This window comes from Leptonychotes weddellii, chromosome 1 (genome assembly GCF_054177405.1).
Source record: "Leptonychotes weddellii isolate Sample4059 chromosome 1, ASM5417740v2, whole genome shotgun sequence".
NCBI classification, from domain to species: Eukaryota; Metazoa; Chordata; class Mammalia; order Carnivora; family Phocidae; genus Leptonychotes; species Leptonychotes weddellii.
The window spans coordinates 82,353,877-82,381,832 of NC_138369.1; the positions used below are offsets into that span (position 1 = coordinate 82,353,877).

Genomic DNA, 27,956 nt, shown 5'->3' on the forward strand with positions numbered 1-27,956 from the left:
ACCCAATGGAGGAGTTGCTATTTTTGTCTTTCCGTGTCATAGAAGAGAAAAACAAGGATAGAGAGGTCAAACTATGCGCCCGTGGCTACCCAGCTAAGAAGTGGAGCAGCGAGATTGGAACTCAGGCTTCCTGGCAGCTTGGGAGTCCTCTGCATGGGTGTCGCTCTGCCTAGGGCTGAAGGGCAGAGGGCTGTCCTGGACCGAGAGCAGCTGGTCCTACAGACCTGCAGAGACCTTTACAAGTGGCTTTCCCCGTGCTGCTGAAGGCAAAGCACAAACGGGAAGCCGTATGTGTCTTAAAATAGACTCTTGGAGAAATGAATGTATTATTCAAAGAAATGAATCTCAAAGGGCAATGAGTAGGGGATGCTATCTTAGCCAGAGAATGTTTCCAGATGAAGTAATCCCCCAAACAAACAAATTAACAAAAAACCAAACAAAACTAAACCAAAAAATAAACAACCACCACCACAACAAAGGCTTCCCAGAGAACCACCATGCAGGCAATCACCACTTTTGCCTGTGGATAAAACCGACAGTTCTAGAAATAAAGGGAGATAGATATAAAGGGTTTCAAAGTATGGGAGTGATTTTTGTTTTTTCATTTAATGCCAGGTTTCAAAGAAGGAAGAATATGTCTGTCAACTGTCACACACTCATTCTATTTAAAATCCATACAGATGTCTTAATGGGCTCTGTCAGGAGTGGGAGGGTCGCCCCCACCGGCTGCTTCCCAAAGGCCGCAGAGAACCCTTGGTGGAGTGTGGAGCCCAGGCTTCGCGGGCTCCTTGTGGCCATTACTTCTTCTTGAACACTTGATGGCACACCTGGTCACCACAGGTCAGATCCTGCAAGGTCAGAAAGTGGGTGAGTGACTCGCAGGCCAGGCCTTCCTCTGCCTGCCCCCCCCACCGCCCCGCCCAACCTCTTGGTGTCTGTGAGTTGGGGTGGGGGTGGGGAAGCTGGAATACAGAGGACACTTAGTAATTCTGGGCAAAGTGCTTCTCATAGACCCAATCAGCTGGCATGCCCTGCAGGGAGCAGTAATTTGATTTTGACACTTGGATTGAGCTTGAACAACTATAAAAATGAAAGATGTAAAGAAATTACCCTCTTGGGGGGGATTTTTCCTACTCCCGTGATTAAAGCAACATCTCTTAATTTATAAAAGGCAGTGAAGCCATGAAGAAGGAAAGGATCTAGCGGGGAGAAGCATTTGGAAGGCAAGGGCCCAGGAATATGCAGGCTGGTGGGCTGTCACTCCATGATGTGGGCTTTCTGGCCCCTGGTGATTGAAATGTTGGTTGGTGGCATCCCAGGCAATGACAGGGCAACAGGGCGTGGGCTGCAGAAGGGCTCCCCCCAGGCCTGCCTATGCAGGCAAGATGCTGCTTTTCATCCAGACAGAGGGAGCCTCTTATCTGCCTTATCTGCACCTCATGACTCCTCGAGGGAGGAGAGAAAAATATGAGTGTGGGGATGGCCACAAAATCATTGCAGCTGACAATGAATCCATTGTCTTAGCCACAGGGACCACTGAGGATTGTACTACAATTAAAAAAATCCATCATCCAAACCAGAGCAGGTAGGGAGAACCGTCAATGGAAAACAGGGTGAATGCTTCCCATTTATCACCAGTTGACACTGCCTCCAAAATAAAGATCTCAGGTGAGGCCAGCCCAGCTCTGAAGGGCACCACGGTGACCTGAATACTGACACTGGGGCCAATACCTGCCTGACTCCATAGGTGAAGGAATGACTGAATGAATGAAGAGCCATTTAACAAATGAGTGACTGAATGCATGAAGGAGTGAAAGATTTCTCGCTATATGAATGCCAGACACATAAATTGCCTTGAAGATTGAAGACTGAAAAATTCAGCTATCTAGACACATATAATTCATTTCAGGAGATCAGCCATTGTTCCTCCTGCTCTGTTCTAATGCCAACACCTGTGGTCTGTAAGGTGGTTCCCAAGCCCACCTGCCCCTATCCATCCCACTCCCACCCCTCTTCTTCCTGACTCACATAATGGTGAGAAGCCCTGGAGCCACCCTCCTCTGGCGCATCTTCATTCTGTGCCTTACATTTCTCTTCAGCTGGTCTTTAACAGGTTCCCTGCATTTCTCCTGGGATCTCGGCTTCTTAACTCAGCATTTTGAACTCTCATTTAATTGCAGCTTTTCACAGAAACAGTCATATAGATTTCTTCCTGGGGTGCCCTGAGCCAGATGGGAATGGCTTTCTGACTATATGACCACACACATTTGGCCGGAGCTCAGGGGAGGAGAGCAGGGCCATTTTTCTTGTCAAAGCACCTGGTGAGGTGAACCTGCAGTTTGTGTAAGTACTGTGGAAGGGAGCTGGGCCGACCCCGGGACTTACCAGGTGCAGCTTGTCCCCTTCAACCCACTGCCTCCAACCACGGTTCTGCTTCTCCCCCTTCTGCACGCACACGAGGACATCACCTTCCCAGGTGACCAGCGTCTGCAATGACAGGTTCCCAGGGAAATCAAATGTATGGCCTTGATTAGGACGGAACAAACCGAAGCCCGCAGCTGCAGTTCCTGCGGCCATTGCCAGGTTCCTGCCTGCCTACAGGACAGAGCCCTCAGCCTCTGCCAAGCCAAGATCTGCCAGACTCACTTTCCACATATGCCTTCCATTCCTGCCAAACCGGTTTTTTGTGGCTGGTTCTGTTCTCTTTCAAAGAATTCTAGGGGCACCAGGGTGGCTCAGTCGGTTAGGCGTCCGACTCTTGACTTCAGCTCAGGTCATGATCTCGGGGGTTGTGAGCTCAAGCCCCGCTTTGGGCTCTGCACTGAGTGGGGAGACTGCTTGAGATTCTCTTTCTTCCTCTCCCTCTGCCCCTGCCCTCGCTCATGCCCTCTCTCTCTCTCTCTCAAATAAGTAAATAAATCTTAAAAAAAAAAAAAAAAGGAATTCTACTCTCTCATTTTATCATATGGTGAAGATAGCATTACAAATCAGGGGGGGAAAGATGATGCATTTGACTATAAATGATGTAAAATTTCTGGAAGGGTAAAATAACACAATGTCAACAGATGAAGAACAAACGGGAAAAATACTTGCAACACATATCAAAGACCTGACTTCCTTATATATAAAGGGCTCCTATAAATCAAAAAGAGAAAGATCATTACCCTAATAGGAAATTTTAAAAAGGACACAGCCAACAGCTTACAAGGAAAAGAAAAAAAAAAACAACCTAAAACCCAGCAGATGGCTTTTAAACCTAAGAAAAGATATTCAACCTTATTCATAATAGGAGAAATGCAAATTAAGGCTGTTTTTCAGATACAATTCATCATACAGTCAAAGATCAAAGAGTCTGATAACACACTGAGTTAGAGGAAGTGTGGAGAAGCAGGCCCCTCTGTAAATGGCTGGTGGATATATAAATTGGTCTGAATCCTTTTGCAGGGCAGTTTTATATTACCTCTTGAAATATAACATTGTGTATATTCTTTGACCTAGAAATTCTGCTTCTGGGAATTTTCCCTACAGGAACCGCATGGTGAGGGTTGCCTATCGTGGGGCAATAATACAGGCAGAGAAGCTACCTGACTAGGAGGGGACCACAACAGATGGCTCCAGGGCCATCCTCATCATCCAGAAGCAGGAGGGTGGCCCTGCTCCTGGTGTTGGGCTTCCTCCGGACAGCAGTGCAGACTGGCTAGTCGCACGGGGGCGGGGGGGTCGGCAGCAGAGATGCACAGCTCGTGCTGGACGGCCAGGCTGAGCTGACAAGCAAGTTGAAGAAGCCATAAACCTACTGAACCCCAAGAGGCTCAAACTCCTGGGCACACACTTACAGATTATACATCCCCACACACCCAACTCCTCTGGCTTCTCTTTCTCCTTTTATTTCTCCTAGCACCTGCCTCGGGACCATTTGTACCATCCCTAGGTGGTTCTCCAGGGCCACCCGCCTCTGAGCCCAGATGAGGACTGCACATGCACCTCCCGAAGGATGATGTCACTCCCATCCAGACAGTGGTTTTGCATCGGTCCTGTCCTTTCTCAGGGATGACCCCGATGCCAGCTGGTTTTCTTCCAAGTATGTGCAAACTGTATTATGCCTCTGTGAACAATATTATGCTAAGGACCAGACGTTTGCTTTTCTCTCTATCTTGTAAACCTGGTTGGTGACAAACTGACCTGTGTTTCTTTATTTACTGTCCTTGCACATTCGGGTCTATGTTTGGGGACAAATTTGTTTTCTACAGATTGTTAAGTCTACCTAGTTCTAAAATAATATTTGACCTTGACCATATTATATATTTTATGTACAATTTTATCCCTCCTCATTTTACTCCTCAACACATCACAATGTTGTTTGTTATGGCAAAGGACTAGAAGCCTCATAAATTCCATCAGTGGGTGGCTGGTTAAATATGTGTGGTTCATCCATGCTATGCAGCCCTTAAAAGAAGGAGGCAGTCCTATACCTATGGAGGAGAGCAGTCTCCATAGTGTACGGTGAAGTTAAAAATGCAAGGAGCATGGCCATGTGCATAAAACAAGGGGGGGGGATGTGTATGCATGCATATGTTTGCCCATATTCTCTGCAAGGAACTAAAAGAGCCCTTAATGGTGATCGTCCCTGAGGAAGAATCGAGAGGTGGAGGGTCAGGATGGGAAGGAAATTTTATTTTTACTGTTTAAATTTTCTTAAACCATCTGCATGTATTAATAGTCCCTAAATTAATTTAACAATAAAATTCTACATGTTTTCTAAAGAAAATACGTCTCCTCCTTCTTTGGGGCCATCCGAAGCCTCACATCTTTGAATGTGTTGAAGAAGCTTAATTCACAGGTTGCTCTCCTTGCTCTTCTGGGAGGGAGATGTTGTCTGGAATATTCCAGAATTCTCTCCCAAATAGATGAGAAAGGAATATTCATTTATCATTGCTCATCATCAGTCATGGGACTCAGTTCCCTCCCAAAAGGATGAGAAAGGACCCATGTCTTCTTATTTGGGCAAGGACTGTGTCTTGTAACCCCCTCTGCCCGAGCCCACATTGCCTCACACATCATGGACACCTAATACATGTTGACTGAACTAGTATCTATCTCTCCCAATAGACAATAAGCTCCATGAAAGAAGAGGCCACGTTGTTTCTGCAATACCAGACTCAGCAGAGAAGGTGCTTGGTGAGCAGTGTTGAATGACTCTGTGATTGAATTATTTTGTTGAAATGGAATCTTGAGGTAAATCCATGTGGGAGAATAAATGAGTGTATATATTCTTCATTGATGACGATTCTTGACAATGACTCAGCCAGCCCTCCTCCTTGCCTTGATTTCTATGGCCCCCCTGGAGTACACACATGACCATCAATATGGACACTGCATGGTAACTGTCCATCTACTTGTCTGCTTCCTCATGAGACTGTGAGATCTTTCAGGGCAGAAAGAGCTCTAATTCATTACTTTACCCATAGCTCCTGACCCAGGGCTCTCATGTAGTAGGGGTTTGGCAAATTCGTAGAAGGAACAAAAAAGAAAAATGTTGGTGCACGAGGGCCTGTCCTAATATTTTCTTTTAATAAATCTTAGTAGGCAGCAAGATTAAAAGTTATTCTGACCCTAAGTAAATTGGTTACCAGTGAATTATGGTAATACCTACAATGTTATAGCCTTACTCCCACATAAAACAGCCAGTAAGAAGAGAGAATGGTTAAATGAACTAAAATTCCACAAGTCAATTTGCTTTCAGTTGGTGTCCCTCATCCCTGCATCAGAGGAAGTTCTGAAAGAGGCTCAATTGCCTTAAAAGATCTTGAGGTTGAGGGGATGGAGACAAGTGAGGGAAACCATTGCTTCTGAGCCAAAGGATAAAGAAGATGCACTTGCACTGAATTAGAGAAGGAAGCTGGGCCCACGCTGCAGTTTCCCTCTCTCAGTGTCCACAGTTAACATCGTTAAAAACAGCCCTTATGGGAAATTAGATAAGGTACTATCTCAGTGTTAAATTTACAGAGGTGGATAATGATACTGTGATTATGTAAGAGAATATCCTAATTCTTAGGAAACACTGAACACATCAGATTGTTCAGAAAAAAATATGTTTATAATAGTGAGAGAGCATGTACAAAAGATAAAGCAAATGGGGCAAAACGTTGACAGTAGGTAGTTCTCAGGAAAGAGTATATGGATGGTCTTTGCTATTTTCATGCAACTTTTCTGGTGAAAAGTTTGAATCAGTCCCCTAAGAGGTTTTTTTTGTTTTGTTTTTAAAGGAAAACAACGGCTCTTTAAATTAAGCACATTGAAGAGCACCAAGAACATGATTAAACCTTCCCAGCGCACCTGCCCTTGTGCAAGAGCAATTTTGGCAGCGCCCACCCTCCCCTCCCGCAATTCCAAGTGCAGGCCTCCCGGAGAAGCCTGCTGCCCCTGGGCTCTCGTGGACACCACGTGACGTTCCTTGTTCTAACCACCGTAGTCTGTGTCTGCTTTCCCCTGCCCTGATTGTCCGCCCCAATTACTTATTGCTTTCAATGGAGATATAATTCCCATACGATAAAATTTACCTTTTTAAAATACAATTCAGTCATGTTTAGTATATTCACAAGGTTGTAAAACTGTCACCACTGTCCAAATCCAGAACATTTTCATTGCCCCTCAAAGAAACCCTGGCAGAGATAGTGAGAGAGAGCACGAGTGGGGAAGAGAGGGAGAAGCAGGCTCTCCGCTGAGCTCTCCGCTGAGCAGGGAGCCCAAAGTTGGCCTCGATTCCAAGACTCCAGGATCATGACCTGAGCCGAAGGCAGACACTTAACCCACTGAGCCACCCAGGTGCCCCTAGGGATTTGCCTATTCTGGGCATTTCATGTAAGTCATACAATATGTGGCCTTTGTGTCTGACTGCTCTCACTTAGCAGGATGTTTCCCAAGGTCATGCAGGGATGTATCAGTGTTCCATTCCTTTCTACGCCTGCATGCTATTCCATTACATGAGGATCAGTTACTTCTTTTTAATTTTATTCTGGGTAGCTTGTGTAATTTTGAAAAGGGCTTTAAATCCTCTTAGAAACAAATCAGAGCAGTAAGTGAAAAATATATATGACCTGCAGGAAGGAAGAAGAGGGTCCCTGGGTCCCTCAAAGTGTCGACCCCACGGTTAAAGTGTTGTCACCACCCCTGCTCTGGGATGGCATAGATCTGGGCACTCTAGGTAGGGCCTATTGTGCCTCTGCCTCAACCCCACCCCACACACACATCTCTCCCCCAGACTGCCGAACGGTGAGGTGCTCAGAGGGGTTCGTGAGGGTGACAGAGATGTTCAGAAGTAGAGCCCTGGAGAATAAGAGCATGAATACTATAGCAACACATGCACATACGCACACACGGATGCATGCGCACACGTGCAGACACAGATACATTTATGCCCACGTGCACGCACACATGTGAACATGTGTGCACATGCACACGGACACACAGCTTTGTGCACCTTCAGGCGTGCCACCACATGTGGGCCACAGAAATTAACCAGAGAGATAGACTCACTCGCTCCCTGTGGTCCCTTTCCAGCTGAAGGGTTCCAGTCAGACTACAGCAAGTAGGTAGTCCCGAGGGCATCTGGTCTGGGTTGTGATGCTCATGGGAACAGCCTTTTGCTGGAGACTGGGCAAATTCTGTCCTGGGGACTTCTCAGGCCCCACCAGTCTCGTGTGTGTGTGTGTGTGTGTATAAGCCCCAACTTTTTGTTGTGGGCAAAGCGGAGATAAGAAGTGGGATGTGGGATTCTCTTTCTCTCTGCAGCACCATGAGCTGACCCCGGGGAAAGGCGAAGAGGCACAACAGTAGGTGTTGAGAGGCAGAATACTCTAATGGTCAGGGTTGGAAGGATGTAACTTATCTTAGGAAGAGTGAGTTCTTTACTATTAAAGGTGATGAAAGAAGAAGTCAGAGAGTACAGGCGTGCTTTTCCACAGCCCACATCCAGAATGGAAAGGAGAGGAAAATGAATCATTGCGAACAGATTAGGCTAGAACAGCAGAGTGATGCAAAAATTCAGTGACAAATTTCCCATCCGTTCTGGTGTCTGAGGAATTGGCCTTCCAGCCACACAGTTCGGAGAAGCCTTGTCGATTCATCAACCCCTCAGGGAGGGGATTCTACAAGGGGCTGTTCCAGAGCCTGGAAGCTTCGGCCCTTATGCCAAGACTGCTTTGATGGAAGCATTTCCAAAGTGCTTTTCATTTCCCACTTTTCTTTAGCAAGGAGCACTAAATATAATTCAACCTTGCCTTGATGGCTGAGATTATCAATGTTGCAGGACAATTTGATGGAGAAATAAAATGCGTCTTGCTCTCTTGGCTTTAGAGTCATCGCCAAAGAATGATGACAGCTTTTTCTCCCCACCCCAGGAGAGCAGCCAGAGCTCATGTCCCTTGCTTTGGGGGAGATTTGAGACCTCTGACTTTGAAAGAGCTCCTGGAAGCACCAGAGAAGAGTGGGACTCTGGAGAGAGTGGGGCTCATGGTGAAAGGGGAAAGGCAGGGTGGAGGATTTAGCTTCCTTGTGGCACTCTGATGGGCTGGCCCACTGCTGGGGTGAGGGCACAGATACCTGCAGATGAGATACTCACTTTGGGAGCCAAGGCAGAGGTCCTGGTGGCTGCATTGGCATGGAGGGAGCAGGTACTATAAATATGCAAGCTGCCCACCCTTGTATAAACTGCATGGACCTGGACAGTGAGTGGTCAGTGGCAACCATGGTAAATGACAAACTGGAAGTCCTTCCAAGTTTCCTGGGCTGTATAATCCATGCAGTTCTTGCATGATGCTAAGATTGGAACTGGGTGGGGTGGGGGTGGATGCCTGGGTGGCTCACTCAGTTAAGCATCTGCCTTTGGCTCAGGTCATGATCCCGGGGTCCTGGGATCCAGCCCTGTGTTGGGCTCCTACTCAGTGGGGAGTCTGCTTCTTCCTCTCTCTCTGCCCCTCCTCCCATTTGTGCTGGTGCTCTCTCTCTCTCTCACTCACATGCACTCTCAAATAAATAAATAAAATCTTAAAAAAAAGATTGGAATGGATGAATCCTTAAATATGACTGAGATTGCATTTACCCCTGTTCCTGTTTGCGGGGACTGACCAGGTATAATTGGATTTGGATAACCAAAGACAGGTGTACTGAGTGTGAGTGTGAGCACTACAGCAACTGGACGCTGGGCTGTGATACCACATGGTGACGCAAAAGGCGAGGGGGGCCTGCTGTTACCCTGTCTCCGCCTGCCCCCTGCCCCCAACCCCACTTCTCCCTGCTGCTGTCATTCTCTGCCTTATTTACAAACAGCTCCTCTGGGTGAGGGCCCGCTTCTCTTGCAGAGTCCAGTTCTCGGGCCTCGAGATAACTCCCCACTTGTGCACTCAGAGTTGTCTGCTCACTTTCAGGGTCCTACCTATATCTAAGCAGTTCAAGGGGCTAGAAGTCTGGACTTCCGGTGGATGGAGATTTCCTTGATTATGTCCTGTGAGTTTGAGGTGATGCTGGGACAGAAACCATCAACATGCTAGAGATTTCTCTAAGTAACTAGCACTGGGTAAACCTTGACTTCTTTAGTCTACTGACTTTTTCTGATTAGCACTGCATTTTTCTTTAAAAAATCCAAAATTGAGGTATTTCATATAAAAACGTATGAATTCTCAACATCTCTTGAAAAGAAAAAAAGCAACCTAGCCACATGAGGCCCCCGTGCTCCATGGCAATGCTTGGCTGGTGCTGAGTAGGGCTGCCCTGGGATGAAGAGCTGTGCTACCCAGCTTGCAAAATCACTGTCACTCCCTACGATATTGCCCTTGCCCATCAGGCCCACGTTGGCATAGGAGCTGGCCTCCTACCCCAGGTCCTGGACAGGTTGGCAGTCCTCTATCTCTCCTTCGCTTATAAGCTTAGTGTAGAAGCCAGCTTGCTTCTCCCTGCTGAGCTTCCGATACTTGCTTATTGCTAGCATCAAGTCACTCTGGTCCCCTCTCCTGATCCCTCCCTGGTTGTTTCTGTCATATTTTCATTGTGAAGCCAGATGGCCGGCTTCTGCACACAGAGTATATGAGTAGAAATGCCAAGCCAGGTCCTCACCTTAACAGTCCGGTTATCCAGGCCCTTCGTGTACTCCTCAAACTCCACTCCAACAGTGAAATCCAGCTCATAGTTGCGGAACGTGCTGTTGGTTTTTGTCTTGAAGTTATCGCCATCTTGATTAATAATCTTTGTCTGAGTCAGATGGATTGCGATCTTGCGGGTGGCAAAATCAATATCTGTTGGCAAAGGGAGTCGTGGAGGTTATGATGTGCTCAGCGAGACTCATTCATTTCTTTAACAAGGCCAAACATCCAGGACCAGATACTCAGACCATGGGCAGCCCACGTTTCCTTGCTCAGATGGGAAACAAGAATTGTCTTACACATGGCCAGTTTGGGCATCTCAGTCAATCGTCTGGAAACCTAGGGTCTCTCAGTGCCTCCTCAGAAGCCTGATGGTAGGGGGAGGTAGCAGGCAGGGCTCACCCCTGAGCTGCAACTCCCAGTAGGCATGTGAATTCATACACACACGTACACACATGCATATGAGGTATGTGCCCACACACACACCCCTCCCCCACAGAAGCTCCATTCTATTTGACATATTGGATTTCTTCCTAGGCGTTTGCTGAATGAAAGATCTCATGGTTTAAAAGGAAAAAGACTGCTTAAAAATAACCAGTCTAGATCATGGGTAAAAATGGGCCTTTTGTTAATGTCCATGGTAGGTAAGGATACATACAAACCTCTATTTTTAAAGCAGATTGGGGGTGTACTTAGCTAGGCTGTTCTGCCTCAGTCATGGGCCCCCAGGACAACGTTAAGCATATTTCAGACACTTAATAAATACTTGTGCAGAGATTTCTTTTGTTGCTTTTAAGGAAAAGATGAATTATTGTTCATATTTTTATTATTGTGAAAAGTTCAAAACAAACCAAAGTAGAAAGGAGAGTACAAGGAACTCCACACATCCATTACCCAGATTCAACCATTATCAAGATTTTGCCACATTTACTCCATTTACATCTTTTCTTTGCCTTGATTTTTTTCCCATCAAATTCTATAGCAGTTCTTTTTATCCCCGGCTTTACTAAGATACATTTAACAAATAACATTGCATCGCATTGTATCGCCTTAAGTGGTACGATGTGATGATTAGATACACATATATGTTGCAAAATGTTGACCAACAATAAGGCAGTTCTTGGGGCACCTGGGTGGCTTAGTTGGTTAAGCAGCTGCCTTCGGCTCAGGTCATGATTCCGGGGTCCTGGGATCGAGCCCCGCATCGGGCTCCCTGCTCAGCGGAGAGCCTGCTTCTCCTTCTCCCTCTGCCTGCAGCTCTGCCTACTTGTGCTCTCTTTCTATCTCTCTGTCAAATAAATAAACAAAATCTTTAAAAACAAACAAACAAAAAACAAAAAAAAACCCCAATGAGGCAGGTTCTTTTTAAAGTTTAGTATGTATCAGAATTTCCAAGACAACTTGTGCAGAGATCTTTGGGCCCCAGTTCCATAGATTCTGTAGGTCTCGGGGCAAGCTGTGAATCTGCATTTCTAATAAACTCCAAGGTGATGTTCATATTATCGGTCATTGATCACACTTCAAGCAGTATTGCTATGGCAGATTGACAATTGATACATTGGCAGTATTTGTTTTCACATATATTTTTGATTGAGACAAATGGCAATGGGTGTTTGAACATTAAGTCTCACCAGAGAGCCTTCCAGTTATCTTTATATCTTTATTTTAAAATAGGGAGGAAGTTATTAGGAAGTGTTTTTAAGGAAAACGTATTCATTTCTCAGAGACTATTAGTAAACAAAAGGGAGTGTGTCCGTCAGTGGGGTGTTTGATTTACTAAGCTTTGAATTTTACAGTATGAAGTTAGGTGTGGAGCCAAACTTCTTGCTAACCTCTGGTTGTGTATAAAATGTCACCCAAGCCAAAATGTCACTGTCCCGTGGCATAGATTTAGAAACAGAGGATAATTCTGGAACTTGCTATAAACATCATTAAGCTCTTAGTATCTAGCCAAAATCATATTGGATCCCCTTTATGTCTGTGAATTCTCCAGATATTTTTGGATGCCAGTCTAACTCTTTAACTTTTTTTTTTCAGAAACTCCACCTGGAAGTTTTTAAAAATACTGACATTGGTTCTATCATAACCCAAAGATAATAATGACCTCAAGTGTAAGAACAATTCAAATTCATTGAGTGTTCTTTCTCTGAGAATCCCAGCCCCTGGTAGGTCAGTAATTAAACTTCACACTGTATGCTTTCTGGTGGGGGACAAATACTGTTGTGTCCATGAGGAAGACCAGCAGTTACCAACCGTTTAGGAAGTTCCTGGCAATATGGAGAATTAACACCTCTGCTGGCCTACCGCCACCCTTTCTGCTGCCCTTCCGTGGTAGCCAGGCATCACTCCCCTCATCCTCTCTTCCCATTCCTTTGTGACTCATCTCCTTCTGGATCTCTTTAATTACTAACACTCTTCTCCTCCTAAAGGGCCAAGAAGATACTAAAGCTGGCTGGTTGGACCTCAGTGTGGGTCAGCAGTTTGACTGCAGCTAGGAACCCACAAGAGTACCACATCTGCATGGGGAAGGTCCCTGTCTGGGCTTTTGGACCTGAAATTGTATAGTCAGCCTTTATCATAAAGGGAATAATTTCAAATAACATCAGGCAGCCCAGAAGGTAAAGGGATTACATACCTGTACCCTAAGTTGAAAAGAAAAACAGGTTCAAGTTGGCATGAGCTAGTGCTTGAATGCTAGTGTCTTGCTCCAATATTATTCACGACTATTGGTTGAGAACATTGCACGTTTAAGAATTCACCAATGGGTCCTAAAGCTGGCTGTCCATCAGGATCATGTAGGAAGATGTAAAAACTACAGATTTCTGGGTCTTACCCTAGACCCAGAATCTCTGGATGGTTTTAGATCTTGGATTTCATCATAAGGGGCTGTATGGAGAGACTTGTACGGTTTAGAGGAAATTTGAAAGCCATGACTTAAGCACCTACTCCTCAAGCCATAGGTGATGACATGGAGGCCCAGAGAGGTTAAGTGACTTGTCTAAGCATACACAACTGAAAAAGCCATCACAGGATTTGGTAATTGGATGGATATGTGTGGAGGGATCAGGTTGGGAGGAGAAAATAGTAGTTTTGAGCTTGGGAGTCAAGGTGCGATCCAGAAGCATCGGAGAGAGAATTAATCTTATGGGGAACATAGGAGCTGAATTTTAGGTCAGATGATCTGGAGGCTACTCTGTGTGGACCCTTGGTAATATTTGGGGTGGTAATTAAGACACTCCTTGGAACCAACCAATGGGGCCCTAGGGCGGAACCACCCTTGGGAAACCTCACCCAACAAACCCATGAGATAAGTATTGTATTATCTCCATTTTACCAATGAGGAAACTGGCTCAGGGAAGCTGTGTCACTCTCCCTGGGTTGTATAGCGAGGAAGTGATTGAGACGGAATTTGACCTCAGAATGGCCTGTCTCTGGGGCCAGCACAGTGCTCCACAAGCTCTGGGCCAGCCCGTCTCGTCAGAAGGTCAGACCACCAGAGTCTGTGCACTTTCTGTGGCTGCCCAAATACCAGTAGCTTCTGAGTGACTCTTCTTTACAATTCCCCTGGAGCTGCAGGGACTTCTGGATCCAACTAGAGGACACCTCCCTGTTTGGGGCAGTTTATGTTTCCCAGAGCTCTAATGTACTGTCTTTACCACACAGCAGTTGTTTTCTGGGCTCAGGGTCCTCTACAAAGTCTGGGCTGGATCAATCACACTCTAACCCCTGGCCTTTTTCTGATAGCTCATTTAGCTTCTGCTTCGTGGCTTAGGGAATTGTACCCAGGTCAGCCAAGCCACACAGCCTGCAATGAGGCCACAGGACGTGGAATTAGATAAAAGCTCTCTCTGCTGCCCTTTGTGCGTGAACACTTCTAGGCTAGCATTCACAGAGGCTGGGGTACCCCACTGCATTTGCCATGGTGCTCAGCTTCATTGGTCATTGGGTGGTCCAAAAAATGTGGCTCATAATCAACTACATTTGGGAAATGAGGAGGTAAAACCAAGAGAAGCTGGTTTCTACACTGAAGAACTTCACAGAGCCTTCAATCTAGGAAAGATGCTTTGCAACCCCAACAGTGGGGATATAGGATATGGACTTTCCCAGTCTTGTGTGGCTGTAGACCCACCCTGTGGTGGTACATCCCACCTGGTTGGTCTGGTGTTCCACAGAACATGATACAGAAAGGGCCGACAAAACCCTCCAGCTTTCCCTCAGTCACCTGGGCCCTGCAATTATGGAACTATCTCCTGTTTCATTTTCTCCCTTCAAGGTAACTGCTGGCCTGTTTGGAAGGGAAAAGAGTAAACAGGACCAAGTGGTCAAGTATCTCTGTCTTAGAAATTAATCCTCCCTTAAAATTGCTAAAAGCCACTGAAGAGTCTTCCATATCTAGTCAGTATAAGCACATGCTTGTGGCAGGCAGAGGGCTAACATGTCACACTCCAACTCCTGTTTCTCTCCTTCTGCCCCAGAAACACAGTCTAGTGAGTCAGGTGACTCCTGTGTGTCCAGCTTCACTCCCACTGCTGGACCCTTGAGTCCAGATCTACAAACAGCTGAGAGCAGTGGCCATAAGTAGAGCTATTATGAACTGCATCAGGTTGCTTTGAGCATTAAATATGATCGAGTTTGTGAAGAGTTCTGCCCAGTGGCTGGCGGCTTGTGGTAATGGTCCCATGAATGGTAGCTGCTGCCATCATCGTAATCATCTTTATGAAGCCCCTTGATCTCACAGGTTGCTGTGCTCTGCGTACTTCGCATTTTCCCGTATATGCCCTGTGTGTTCGCCCCCTAAATCCCTGCCACTCTCCTTGCAGCTCTCCAAATCTCACGAGACCCAGCCCCAGCCTTGCCTTCTCCAGCCGGTTCTGCTCTTTCCTGCCTCCTTCCTCACCTGCTCTTCAGACCACACAGCTTTACACCCAGAAGACACGGCCTGATAGTTTCTTCTGACTTTTTCATGGGAGTGATTGTTCTTTCCTCCAAAATCTAACCTATATGAGGACAATGCTCTCTTCTTGCTCTGTGTCCCTAGGGTTGGGCACAGAGTAGGTGCTCAAGAAACACTTCCGGATTGGTTAATGGCCACCATAGTTTAGGACAGTGGTTCTCGCAGTGAGGTCTCTGGGCCAGCAGCACCACAGCACCTGGGAACCTCTTAGAAATGTAAATTCTGTATTCTTGGCTGGATGTTCTTCTCATTTAGTACCCTAAATATGTCTTGCCAGCCCTTTCTGGCTTGCCAGGTCTCTGTGGATAGGGCTGATGTTATTCTGATGTTCCTCCCTCCATATGTAAGAAATCTCTTCCCCCTAGCTGCTCTCAGGATAGCTTCCTTGGCTCTAAAATTTCCAAGTTTCACTATTATATGCCGGGGTGTTGGTCTATTTTTATTAATTTTGGGAGGGGCCTTCTCTGCCTCTTGGACACAAATGCTGTTTCCTTCCCCAGATTAGGGAAGTTCTCAGCTATGATTTGCTCAAATATACCTTCTAGTCCTCTCTCTCTCTCTTCACCCCCTCAGGGGTCCCAGTAATTCTAACACTGGAACGTTTTATGGCATCATTGATCTCTCTAAGTCTGTTCTCATGGGCTTCTAGCTGCCTATCCCTATCCTCCTCAGCTTCCTTCCTTTCTTTTTTTTTTTTTTTTAAAGATTTTATTTATTTATTTGACAGAGAGAGACACAGCGAGAGAGGGAACACAAGCAGGGGGAGTGGGAGAGGGAGAAGCAGGCTTCCTGCAGAGCGGAGAGCCCAACGCGGGGCTCGATCCCAGGACCCCGGGATCATGACCTGAGCCGAAGGCAGACGCTTAACGACTGAGCCACCCAGGTGCCCCTAGCTTCCTTCCTTTCTATCAGTTTATCTTCTAGATCACTAATTCATTCTTCTGTCTCATTTACCCTGGCTTAGAATATCTGGTTTAGACTGCAGTCATTCATAGCATTTTTAAGTTCAGCCTGATTAGATCTCATTTCTGCCCTTAGAGATTCTATATTGTTGCTAATGCTTTTCTCAAGCCTAGCTATTGACTTCATAATTGCTACCCTGAAGTCTATCTCTGACATCTTGCTTATATCCATATCCATTAGATCTGTGGCAGAGGACATTGTCTCTGGTTCTTTTCTTTGTTGGGAGTTTCTCCTCCTAGTCATTCTGTTGAGGTATGGTTGAGGGAATGTACAGAGTCCAAAATATCAACCACGACCCAAGCAAAACGCACCTACAAAAAAATCTGAAAGCTACCACAGATATGCCATCAAAGCCAAGATGATCCAAAACAATAAAGAAGAAAGAAAAAAGAAAAGAGAAAAAAAAAGATGAGGGGTGGGGAGAGAGATTATAATCTCTCAGGGTGGACAAAGCAGGGTGATCTGTCTATTCCTGCTTGATTTTTGGTCTGCGTGTTAGAAGACACTATATTCCAGGGCACCTGGGTGGCTCAGTCGTTGAGTGCCTGCCTTCGGCTCGGGTCATGATCCCAGGGTCCTGGGATCAAGCCCCACATTGGGCTCCCTGCTCTGCGGGGGGCCTGCTTCTCCCTCTCCCACTCCCCCTGCTTGTGTTCCCTCTCTCGCTGTGTCTCTCTCTGTCAAATAAATAAATAAATTCTTTAAAAGAAAAGACACTGGGCGCCTGGGTGGCTCAGTTGGTTAAGCGACTGCCTTCAGCTCAGGTCATGATCCTGGAGTCCCTGGATCGAGTCCCGCATTGGGCTCCCTGCTCGGCAGGGAGTCTGCTTCTCCGTCTGACCCTCCCGACCCTCCCCCCTCATGCTCTCTCTCTCTCAGTCTCTCTCTCTCAGATAAATAAATAAAATCTTAAAAAAAAAATTTTTTTAAAATAAAAATAAATAAATAAATAAAAGAAAAGACACTATATCCCAAAATTGCAAAGAAATCAGAACTTACATATATATCAAGATAAAATTGAATTGAGTGAAAAACGGGCTGGTATGGGGCATAAATCTGTAAAACATATATGTGAAAAAGAAAATAAAAGTTAAGAAGCAACTTAAAAACATAGGTTGGGAAATGAATAAAGATGTGGTTCATATATACAATATATTGTATTGTAGAAATATTACTCAGCCATCAGAAAGGATGAATACCCACCCTTTGCATCAACATGGATTGAACTGGAGGGGATTATGCTAAGTGAAATAAGTCAAGCGGAGAAAGACAATTATCATATGGTTTCACTCATATGTGGAACATAAGGAATAGTGTGGAGGACCACAGAGGAAGGGAGGGAAAACTGAATGGGAAGAAATCAGAGAGGGAGACAAATCATGAAAGACTCTGGACTCTGGGAAACAAACTGAGGGTTACAGAAGGAAGGGGGTTGGGGGGATGGGGTAACAGGGTGATGGGTATTAAGGAGGGCACGTGTGGTGACGAGCACTGGGTGTTACATGTAACTAATGAATTGTTGAACGCTACATCAAAAACTAATGATGTATTACATGTTGGCTGATTGAACATTAAAAAAGAGTTAAAAATAGGGCTACCCTAAAAAATAAATATGGGAAAAATAAAATAAGATGAAATCAGAGAAGGAGACAAACCATAAGAGACTCTTAGTCATAGGAAACAAACTGAGGGTTGCTGGAGGGGAAGTGGGTGGGGCGATGGGGTAACTGAGTGATGGGCATTAGGAAGGCATGTAAAACAAAACAAAACAAACAAAACAAAAAGTAAATTCTGGGTCTTACCCTAGACCTGGGGGTTGGGCCCTGCTTATTTTAACAAGCCTTGCAAGTGATTCTGTGCATGCTAAAGTTTAGAACCACTGGTATAACAGAGTGAGAGTCAGATCCAGGTATAAATCCTGCCCCAGATTTCCCAGCTATGTGACTTCAGGGAAGTCACTTTCCCTTTCTGTGCCTTCTAAGCTTTCTCACAGTAAAATGGGGAAAGAATGCTCATCTCATAGTGTTATTTATGTAAGGATTCAGTTAAAATGATGGTAAAATGCTTTACAAAGTACCAATGAGCTTGTGGGTATTCTGTGCACTTTGGCCTCCACCCCTTGGCCTTTCCTGTTTAGGTGAAACAGTGGCCAGATGAGCATTCAGTCCAGAGTGAAATATTTGGTTCATATTTATGCATCGCAAGGGCTCTGGACTCCGAAGGAACAGTCAGAATGGTGGCTGATCTACTTCCTCACTAGCATAGCCCTGGCTTTTTATCCAGCCTGGCCAAACATGTCTCTGCATGGACTAGCTTCCTCGCTGCAAAATTTGGCCAGTGGGTAGAAACAACTTTAGCTCCCACTCCTGAGGTCCATGCTGTTTTAAACCATGGTGCCGGAACTGTAGTTAGGAGGTGATAAAGAAAACCACAGGCCAGGTGTTAACCAGGTGAAATGAGGGGGAGGGCTCCAGGCAAAACAACGAAGGGAGAACTGGGGATTACAGAAAAATTTAGAACGGCAGCTTTCCTCAGAGAGGATGTGGAAATCAAGGCCCAGAGAATTTAAGTGGTGGGTTCAGAGTTACTCAGCTGGGACAGAGCTCCTGGCACCTTGCCCACAAATAAATTCTGTTTATCACTCACAACTAAGGCTCCCCTAACAAAAATTATTGCTTGTCCCTGGTTGCCTAGAAAGGTAGATCACAGCTAAAAATGCCTATTGCTGAGAGAACTGGTTCGTCCTGGCCACACCACCCCCAGTCAATCTTTCTGACCAGCGCCAGGGGAATCTTATTAGGGGCTCTGTGCAAATGGAATCAAGTATTGCTGCTTCTCTGGATTGAAAAATGGCTCGGCGTCTTCGCCACCCTTTAGCATTTGCACAGGCTAGTTAATCATGTCACCTCTGCTCCACCCCAGGGTAGGAGCCAAGTGTTCTGTTGGTGGATTCGTGATATTTCTAATCAAAAGGAAAGGTTTAACTGCCGCTGTAGAATATACACACACACACACACACAGATTACAAAAACACTTCCTCTTTGTACTTTGCAGCGAAAATTATTTTCCTGATAAGATATTTTAACACCAGGGTTAGCGAGTATGTTTTATCTGCTTTTCTGGATTAAAGGTATCTTCGAGCCTGATTTATAGCCAGGTGAAATAAATTTCTATCTCAGAGGAAAAGGTCCAAAGGCAAGCTATTTCTGAATAATATATGTGGCTTGTAGCTGCTGCAGAAGAAAACAACAACACTGAAGTGACTTTATTAAAGCATACTTTCCATAACTACATTTTGAACAATGTAAGTCATAAAGTTGAAATATGAGTATGCTACTCACCATTAAAATGCTTTGTAATATGCTTGTGAAAAAAGCTAAAGTCGCGGGTTAAAAGGGCAGGCACTCTTTGTAAATTAAAGAGAGAGATGCACACATATTCATCATGTGAAATCTGAGATCTATTTCAAGCACGGCTTTGATGGGCTTCAAACCTGGACTCCTTAATTCTCAGATCATCAGCACTCTTGGGCAACTGTGAGAAGCAGAGTGCAAGACCAATCTTCTCTGCATCTTTTCCTCCAGATAACACATTTAGAGAGAAATTAGACTGACCCCCCCTGCCTGCCTCCTCCTGTCTCTCATGGGCATCTCCAAATTTCCTAGCCAGTAGAGGCAGACTGGAGACCCTGGGGTGCCTCCCTGCTCCCTCTGCATGATTTTCGCTCCCCACTCATACTCTAGGACTCACTGCTGGGATGGGGGCAGGGGGAGGTGGGGTCAATACAAGCTAGGAGAGAAGGGGCTCTCTCTCTCCTAGGGGAAGTGGCTAGGAAGGGGCTGAACTTATCTTCACTGGGGCTTTTCTACCCGCCACACCCCCAGTACTTTCCCTGTTTAAAAGTCCAATCAGGGACGCCTGGGTGGCTCAGTGGGTTAAGCGTCTGCTTTAGGCTCAGGTCATGATCCCAGGGTCCTGGGATCGAGTCCCACGTTGGGCTCTCTGCTCAGCGGGGAGCCTGCTTCTCCTTCTGCCTGCCGCTCCCCCAGCTTGTGTTCCCTCTCTCTGACAAATAAATAAATAAAATCTTAAAAAAAAAAAAAAAGTCCAACCAGATACCATGTGGTTCAAGTAAAGACTTTGGCAATGTGTATAACTTCTTTGACCTGCAGGCACTAGCAGAAATCCAAATTTTGTGAATATAACTCCTTGGGTCATCAGACATTTTTTCTTTCTCTCTCCCTCTCCTTCATTTGCTAACTAATTTCCACCCAGGCACTCTGATTGACTCTTGCAATGTTTCTGAGGGTCCTGACTGTCTATCATCCCGACACATCTTGCTCAGAATGAAGCTCCTTCTCCCCTACCCCCATGCTTAGTACCTGCACCTAGAACAGTGCTGTGGAAAGAGCTTGGGTGGTAGAAGCAGGCAGACCGGGTGTCTGTCTGAGCAACATTATTTCCCCGCCACAGGTGACCCCGGGGAGGTCCTTTCACTTCTCTGGGCTTCCGATTCCTCATCCTGAGAAATGGAAAACATCCCTTCCATCTTAATCCCTGACTATACCCTGAGCTCTAGATCTTGTATCAACATGCCACTTTTAATACTCCACCTGGATGTGTAATGGGCATCTGAAATCAAAATATGCAAAACAGAAGTCTTAGTGCATTCCACCCCACCCAGCACCTCTCTCCAAACTCACTCTTCCCCATATCTTCCCTATTTCGGCCTATAGGATCACCATCTTCCCAGTTGTTTAGCCCTAAACCTGGGGCTGTCTTCATTTCCTCCATATCCTCTGGTTTCATATTCTTCTGCAAGCCCTGTTGGCTTTATCTCCAAAATACTTGTTGAACCTGTACTCTCTTCTCCAGGTCCCTGGGCACTACCAGCCCAAGCCACCACCACTTCTTGCCTGAACAACACAACAGCCTCCTAGGATGGGCCTCCCTGCTTCTAGTCTTGCCTTCCAATGATTCATTCTCTACACTGTAGCCGTAGTTATCCTTAAAGAACATAAATAAGCTAGATTGTCTTCCATCATAAATGGCTGACTTTCCCCTTGTTTACCACTTCCAACACACCAGCCTTTGTGTTTCTTGAACACACCCAGAACTTTTGCATTTGCTGTCTCCTGTACCTGTGACTCCACTTCTTGACATTCAAGCCTTGGTTCGCTTGTCACCTCCTCAAACAGCCTTCTCTGACCACCCAACGCTCTTCACTCAAGAGGTCCTTTTTCTTTTCTTTAAAGCACTTACCACTATCTTAAACTATTTACTTTCTCTCGCTGCCACTAGCATGTACACTCCAAGAGGACAAGGAACTTGTCACGTCGTTGACCACCATGTTGCCAGTGCCTAGAACAGTTCTTGGCACGTCAGAGGTGCTCAACGCGTGTGTTGAAATTGAATAAATTAAATGAAATAATGTATATAAAGTTCTGGCAAGATGCTTACCATGGCTTGATAACGCTTATCGTGGCATGTGCTCACCTCTGAAGCTGGACTGTGGCTCTTAAACAGTCAGGACAGGATTTGGAACATTGTGGGTATTCAGGAAACCTTTCCTGGCAGAGACCATTCAGGCGGGAGCTGGCTGACTTCAGCCTCTAAGCCTACCTCCTTTCTGGTAGAATTTTCCAGAGACCCACTAGGACTTTTTGCAGTGGCCTCTGCTCTTTTAAATCTGTGCACGTTCATTTAAATGAAAAGATGTTCTTCATAGAAGATGGCCCCCCACCTTCTTCTCTAAATAAAGAAAAGAATTGGATCTTCCCTAATATTTACAATTTGTGGACTAAAGAATTCCTAGATTTCTAAATTGAACATTAACTGAGCAGTTTTAGGACACACACCTTCCATTATATGTCCACATCTTCACTGATTAAAGTTACATGATGGTGTTTCATTTTCTAGGTTCCTTCCCTGCCCTGTCCCCACCCAGTCACCAAATCTAGTCTATTTTCCACTCCAGACTTCACCCTGTCCACCTTCTTGGCACTGCTCTTACCATCTTCCCAGGGCCATCGCAACAAGCTCTTCACTTCTCTGACAGTCCCTGCAGATCTATTCACCCCTGGCTGTCAGAGTGAGCATTGGTGGCTTCTCTCTCCTCTGCAGACACTTCCTCTCCTTGTAGGGTTAAGTCCACATGTGGTGGCACACCACTTTCAAGATCTGACCTGTCACCTTTCTGACTCTCTTTCATCCCCTCCTTGCACTTCACTTCCTGGCAATACAACTTGTTCTGTTCACTCTGCCCAACACCACGTTCTTACTGGCCTGGCCTTTGCACACACCTGCAGAGTCATGCCTGACTCCACTTCTGTGTGGAGCAATTCCCTCCATCCTTCAAAACCCCACTGAGCACTTAGGAAGCCTTCAGTGACCTGTGTACAGTAGCCCCCTCCACCACCCCACACCTACATCTTGTTCCTGTTGTTCTATTGCTATGGACCCAAGGGATGGAATCACCCACTGTCCTATGGGTAACAGATTGCATTTACTTAAAAGGCTGCAACAATACTTCTCATCCTACCTGCTATTCGAACCATGGGACTTTGACATTCCTCTCACTGAGAGATGGGGTCTCTGTACCCTTCCCTTGAATGTAGGTGAGCTCATGACTCCTTCAACCCAATAGAATACACTGGAAGTGATGCTGTATGATTTCTGAGCCTGGGTCATAAAAGGCCATTCAGCTTCTGCCTCCTCTCTCTTTGGACACAGCAAGCATGCTGTGAGGAAACCCAGGCCAGAAAATTCCTATCTGGCAGATGACGAAACTGGTTCTAGAAGGTTAAAAAATTGGTCAAGGTTAGAGAGCAAGCCTTAACTGGGCTGCCCCTCTGGTTTGGTTTCCTCACCTGTATGATCTTGTTCAAAATTATACTTCTGAGCTAAGCTCCAGACCATCTTCCCATGTATAGAATCAGTTTTCCATTCTATTGTCCACTCGGGGTGCTAAACTACTCAGCACAGCAGGACTGGGGCTCTGGTAGGAGGATTTGTGCCTTTACTATTATTCCCAACTTACAGATGAGGAATCTGAGCTTCAGAGAATTTGTATGATTTACCTATTATTACATAGCTAGCAAATAAGGAGCAAGGCTTGCACACAGATCTGTTGAACTCCATAGTGGCACTGTCTGGAGGGCTCGACCACAGTTCTCCCAAAGTTCCCCTCCTTCCCTCACCCCTCATCTCCCCCTTACCTAGGGCCTTCATGTAGCCTTCAAAGTTGTCATTACTCTCCATCTCCCAGGTTCCATTCTGGTCCCTCGTCATGGTGATAGCCTCTGGTTCAGTGTGGGTGAGTGTTGAATGTCAAGGAGGCTGCGGGGAGAACATGTTGAAATGAGCTACTTTTATAGTACAGTGGACCAGGTTTATGGCTTTGAGATAACAGTTTCAAAGGTTATAAGCCCAACCCCCAAAAAACTTTCCTTTGCAAAGTTCAGCAGGACTATGAGCAACCCGCACTCAAAGTCCAACATGGCCAGCATGGGTGTCCCAGTGATCTCTTTCACATGCAGGGCCTCAGAGCAGCAACTTTTTGGCTGGCTGGGTTCCCACAGAGCCCTTGGCCCACAGTGAACACTCTGTCCTGCACTTGAGGAAAATCAATACCTAGTGCTCACCCCACACTGGGCAGAGCCCAATCTACTAAAAGCAAGCCATATCTGGAAGGAGGCCAGATGGGAGACAAAGGGGCAGTGGGACTCTGCTTCAAGACCCCAGGAGCAAGCTGAGGATCACCTTGACCAGAGTGGGGGGCATAGCTTGCATTTGGACAAAGACTCTTGGTTCAGGCTGTTCTCCAAATTAGCTGTCCCAGTGGGTCAGAAAATGGGTTGGATTACTGCTCTGATGCATAGTTCTGAGAGATGAGGCCTGAGTAGGGGCCACTATACTCTAAAGCATAGAGGTGTGGGCTGAGATGGATAAACTATGAGTCCCCAAAGGTGAGGCCAATTTTGATTATGGCACTTTGGAGCTCTAATATATGTATTCATATGTTGTGAAATCTAAGCAAATGGTTCTGTCTGTGTGTGGTTTGGGGGATGTAAAGTAGCACATCTATTTTTTAGTAAATGTACTGGAGTCAGGAAGACACACAGTAAAAAATGGCCCACCTGCTATCAAAAAACCAGTGTGGGATAAAGGGAAGAGTAAAGGACAACTTCCCACAAAGAGAAAATGAGTGAAGGCAGAAGAAATGGACAGATGAGAAGCATTAGGCTTCATTATTTGATGTCCAGCTAGAAGCTGCTGCAAGCTGAGCATTTAGCCTCCTGGTTTGGAAAGGTAGGCATTTGGGGCACCTGGGTGGCTCAGTCATTAAGCATCTGCCTTCAGCTCACGTCATGATCCCAGGATCCTGGGATAGAGCCCCGCATCAGGCTCCCTGCTCAGTGGGAAGCCTGCTTCTCCCTCTCCTTCTCCCCTTGCTTGTGTTACCTCTCTTGCTGTGTCTTTCTCTGTCAAATAAATAAATAAAATCTTAAAAAAAAAAAGAAAGGTAGGCAATTCAGATTCAAGGACTTCCACATAGCCCCTCCTACTCCCAACTGAGTCTCCCATAGGCCTCCTTTGCAAGAAAATAATAAAAAGCTGACATGATGGGGGAGATCGTTGGGGGCAAAAATGGGGTTGTTAATTTCAATAAGCAAGAGATTTGAATTTTAATGGGTGGGTGGGGGCATTCACCCTGTGTCAGGCAGGAAGTTGAAACTAAGATGCTTGCATAAAACCAAAACACTGGACAGACTACTCTGTCAGTGAGAGTGTGAAATACCCAAATCTGCCCAGAGACAAAAAGAAAGTTTGTCTATTTGGCCTGGGATCTATGTGAGTTAAAAAGAAGTTTTGCCCTGCTCTGCCTCTGCCTCTGGTTTGATCTTATGCTTCCTGCTAGTCAATGTATTAAATATATGGAGTCCTGGGCACCTGGGTGGCTCAGTCAGTTAAGCGTCTGCCTTCAGCTCAGGTCATGATCTCAGGGTCCTGAGATTGAGCCCCACATTGGGCTCCCTGCTCAGTTGGGAGTCTGCTTCTCCCTCTCCCTCTGCCTGTCTCCCCCTACCCCCGCTTGTGTACTCTCTCTCTCTCTCTCTGAAATAAATAAATAAATCTTTATAAATAAATAAATAATTAACTGGAGTCCTGAACTTGCAAAACGTATAGGCTTCCAGAAAGAAGTAAATGTGAAAACTGTCTAGAGGGACAGACCAGGCCAACCAGGCCAACCAGAATTTCCTGTGATAAAGTCAGCCAAATGTGAGCTCATCCAAAATTGTAAAACACACATGAAAATTCACAAAAAGCAACATCAGCAGAAATATACAAACTAGACTTTTAAGAGCCTCAGATGATAAAGATGGTCAGTAACAAACTATAAAATAAGTATGTTTAGAATGAGCAAAAAAATTTAAAAGCACTTAAACACATTAAAAAGGATTAAATGACATTTAAAAAAAATAGACTGAAAAATAACCAGAGAGTAGTCATAGAAATTTAAAAATATAGTCATTAAAATGTAAAAGGTAATAGGTGGGTTAAATAGTGATTAAACACAGCTGAAGAGAGATTGAGTAAACTGGATGATAGAGCTGAGGAAATTATTTTGAATGTATGTAACACAGAACACACTGGTGGAAATTTAGAACATCAAAATAAAAATGAAATTCTAAAATATTCCACAGAAAACAAAAACAACCATAGATTACCTATAAATAAACAATGCAATAATCAGATTGATATCAGACTTTTCAACAGTTCTGATGGAAGGCAACAATAGAACAATATCTTGCAATGATGAGGGGAAAGACTTTTGACCAAGAATTCTAAACGCAACAAACTTCATTAAAATATGAGGGTTTTAAAAACTAAAATACTTTCAGATATAATAGCCCCAGACTGGAAACAACCCAAACATTCATTGACACATTAACAGATAAACAAATTGTAGCATATTCACACAATAGAATACTACTCCACTGTAAAAAGGAACATAATGACATGAATGAATCTCATAGATATTATGCTGAGGGAAAGAAACTTGACACAAAAGATCATAAACTGCATGGTTCCATTCATAGGAAACTCCAGAAAAAAAAAATCTACAGTGATATAAAATAGATCAATGATTTTGTGAGTACAGGAAGAAAAGGTGGGATAGGAAAGGGCACAAGGGAAATTTCTTGGGGAGGCAGGATGGAAATGTTCTATAGTTCAGGTCTTATGGAACCTGGACTGGATCACCTGATGGAAGAACCAAGCAGCACCTGGAGATCTTGGAGGATAGGAGGTTTACTTAACACTGGCGGGCTCAGAGAAGAGTGATCTCCAAAGGTCTGAGCCCCAAACTCAAACAAAGGGGGCAATTTATACACTTCTGCTTCCACATACGTGGCACTTTTGGTGTGTGCGCAAAGCGGGGCAGGGAGAAGAACCTGGATTGGTGCATGTGGGAAGCAGAGCAGGGAGAATAACCCAGAAGAGCCCTGGGGCAAGGACTGGGACTCTCTTGCTGGCTTGGTCAGCCATCTTAGGACACAGATTTTCCTTATCGCAGGTGGTAGCTGTATGACAATTGTTAAAACTAAAACTCTACAATTGATATCTGTTCCTTTTAATTTATGTAAATTAAATTTTAATAAAAAATTAATGAAATCATTTTTATTCATGCATTCATTCATGATGGTTTTGGAAAAAAATTAGTAGCAACCCAAACTAAAATCCCATATTATACCTGCATGGGAAATTACCTGATTTACATGAAGTAAATGTGTGATAAAGAGGCTGTAATTATTGATTGACTAGATGTTTGTAAGAAATATAAGTTTAAATATTACCTGAAAAACAAGAGGAACCTCTTGAGCAGTGGTTCTCAAATCCTAGCAAGTGTCAGATTTACCTGTAGGGCTAATTAAAACACAGATTGTTGAGGGGAGGCAGGAAGATGTCAGGGGAGGATACTGAGCTCAGCTTGTCCCATGGGCACACAGAGCTAACAGCTACATCTATACAAATAACTCTGAAAATAACTTGAACTCTGGCAGAACAGACCTTTCACAGTTAATCTTAGAGAGAAGGCCATGTTGAAAAGGTGGGAAAGGTAGAGAAGCAGTTGGGAACAAAACTCTTCCTGTGAGACTAACCACAAGTGGGAAGGATATCACAAACACAGAGAAATGAGAGGGTCAGACCCAGTACCAGGCACCCCTGGCACTAGGGACCTACATTGGGAAAATGAGTCCCCATAACATCTGGCTTTGAAAACCTGCAGAGCTTAATTTCAGGAACTTAAAAAATCAGTGTGCTTAACTCTGGGAGAATTGGAGGGTGAGAGGAAACTGAGTTCCTTCCATTAAAAAGCCAGCATAATAAATAACTCAGCCCAAGACACAGCACAGAAAAAGCAGTTTGAAAAGTGGCTGGGGTAGTCATGATTTATTGACTATTCTTAGAACGTGTGCTGGAGAGGCAGGGACCTTCAGGAGATATCTCTAAGAAGAAAAGAATTTCTCTTCCTTTCTTCCAGCCTAGATAGCCTGGTGTTTGTGGAAGCTAGCACTAATACTCTCTATCTACCTCACTAGCACCATGAGTCCTGGTCCTGTGCTCCCCTGCAGAACCTACCTTATTCAAACTGATAGCCTCTGCAGGCATCCCTCCAAAGCAGCTCCTGCCCTGTGATACTCTAGAGGTAGCTCTGGACAAGAATGGTGCCACTCCAAACTGACTCCTGCCCTGGGGAGGGAGGAAGATAATCCTACACACCAGCATTGCAGTATAGCAGATGGGCCTATTACCTCACTGCCCAGAGAGCAAGCCCTGCCCTTTGGTATGCCTGCAGATGTGGCAAAGAGGCTAAGTGCAAACAGTTAATCTGACTG

General features: G+C 45.2%; 1 protein-coding gene across 1 annotated transcript; it reads right to left on the reverse strand.

Annotated features, from left to right (window-relative positions):
* Window positions 1-564: 564 nt before the first annotated feature.
* On the reverse strand, window positions 565-23,414 carry RBP2 (retinol binding protein 2). Its single transcript, XM_006734193.2, has 4 exons — window positions 23,271-23,414; window positions 10,111-10,289; window positions 2,386-2,487; window positions 565-848 (listed from the first exon to the last, which is right to left on the reverse strand). The coding sequence occupies exons 1-4, from the start codon at window positions 23,341-23,343 to the stop codon at window positions 798-800; spliced, it is 405 nt and encodes a 134-aa protein (XP_006734256.1). The 5' UTR covers window positions 23,344-23,414; the 3' UTR covers window positions 565-797.
* Window positions 23,415-27,956: the final 4,542 nt, after the last annotated feature.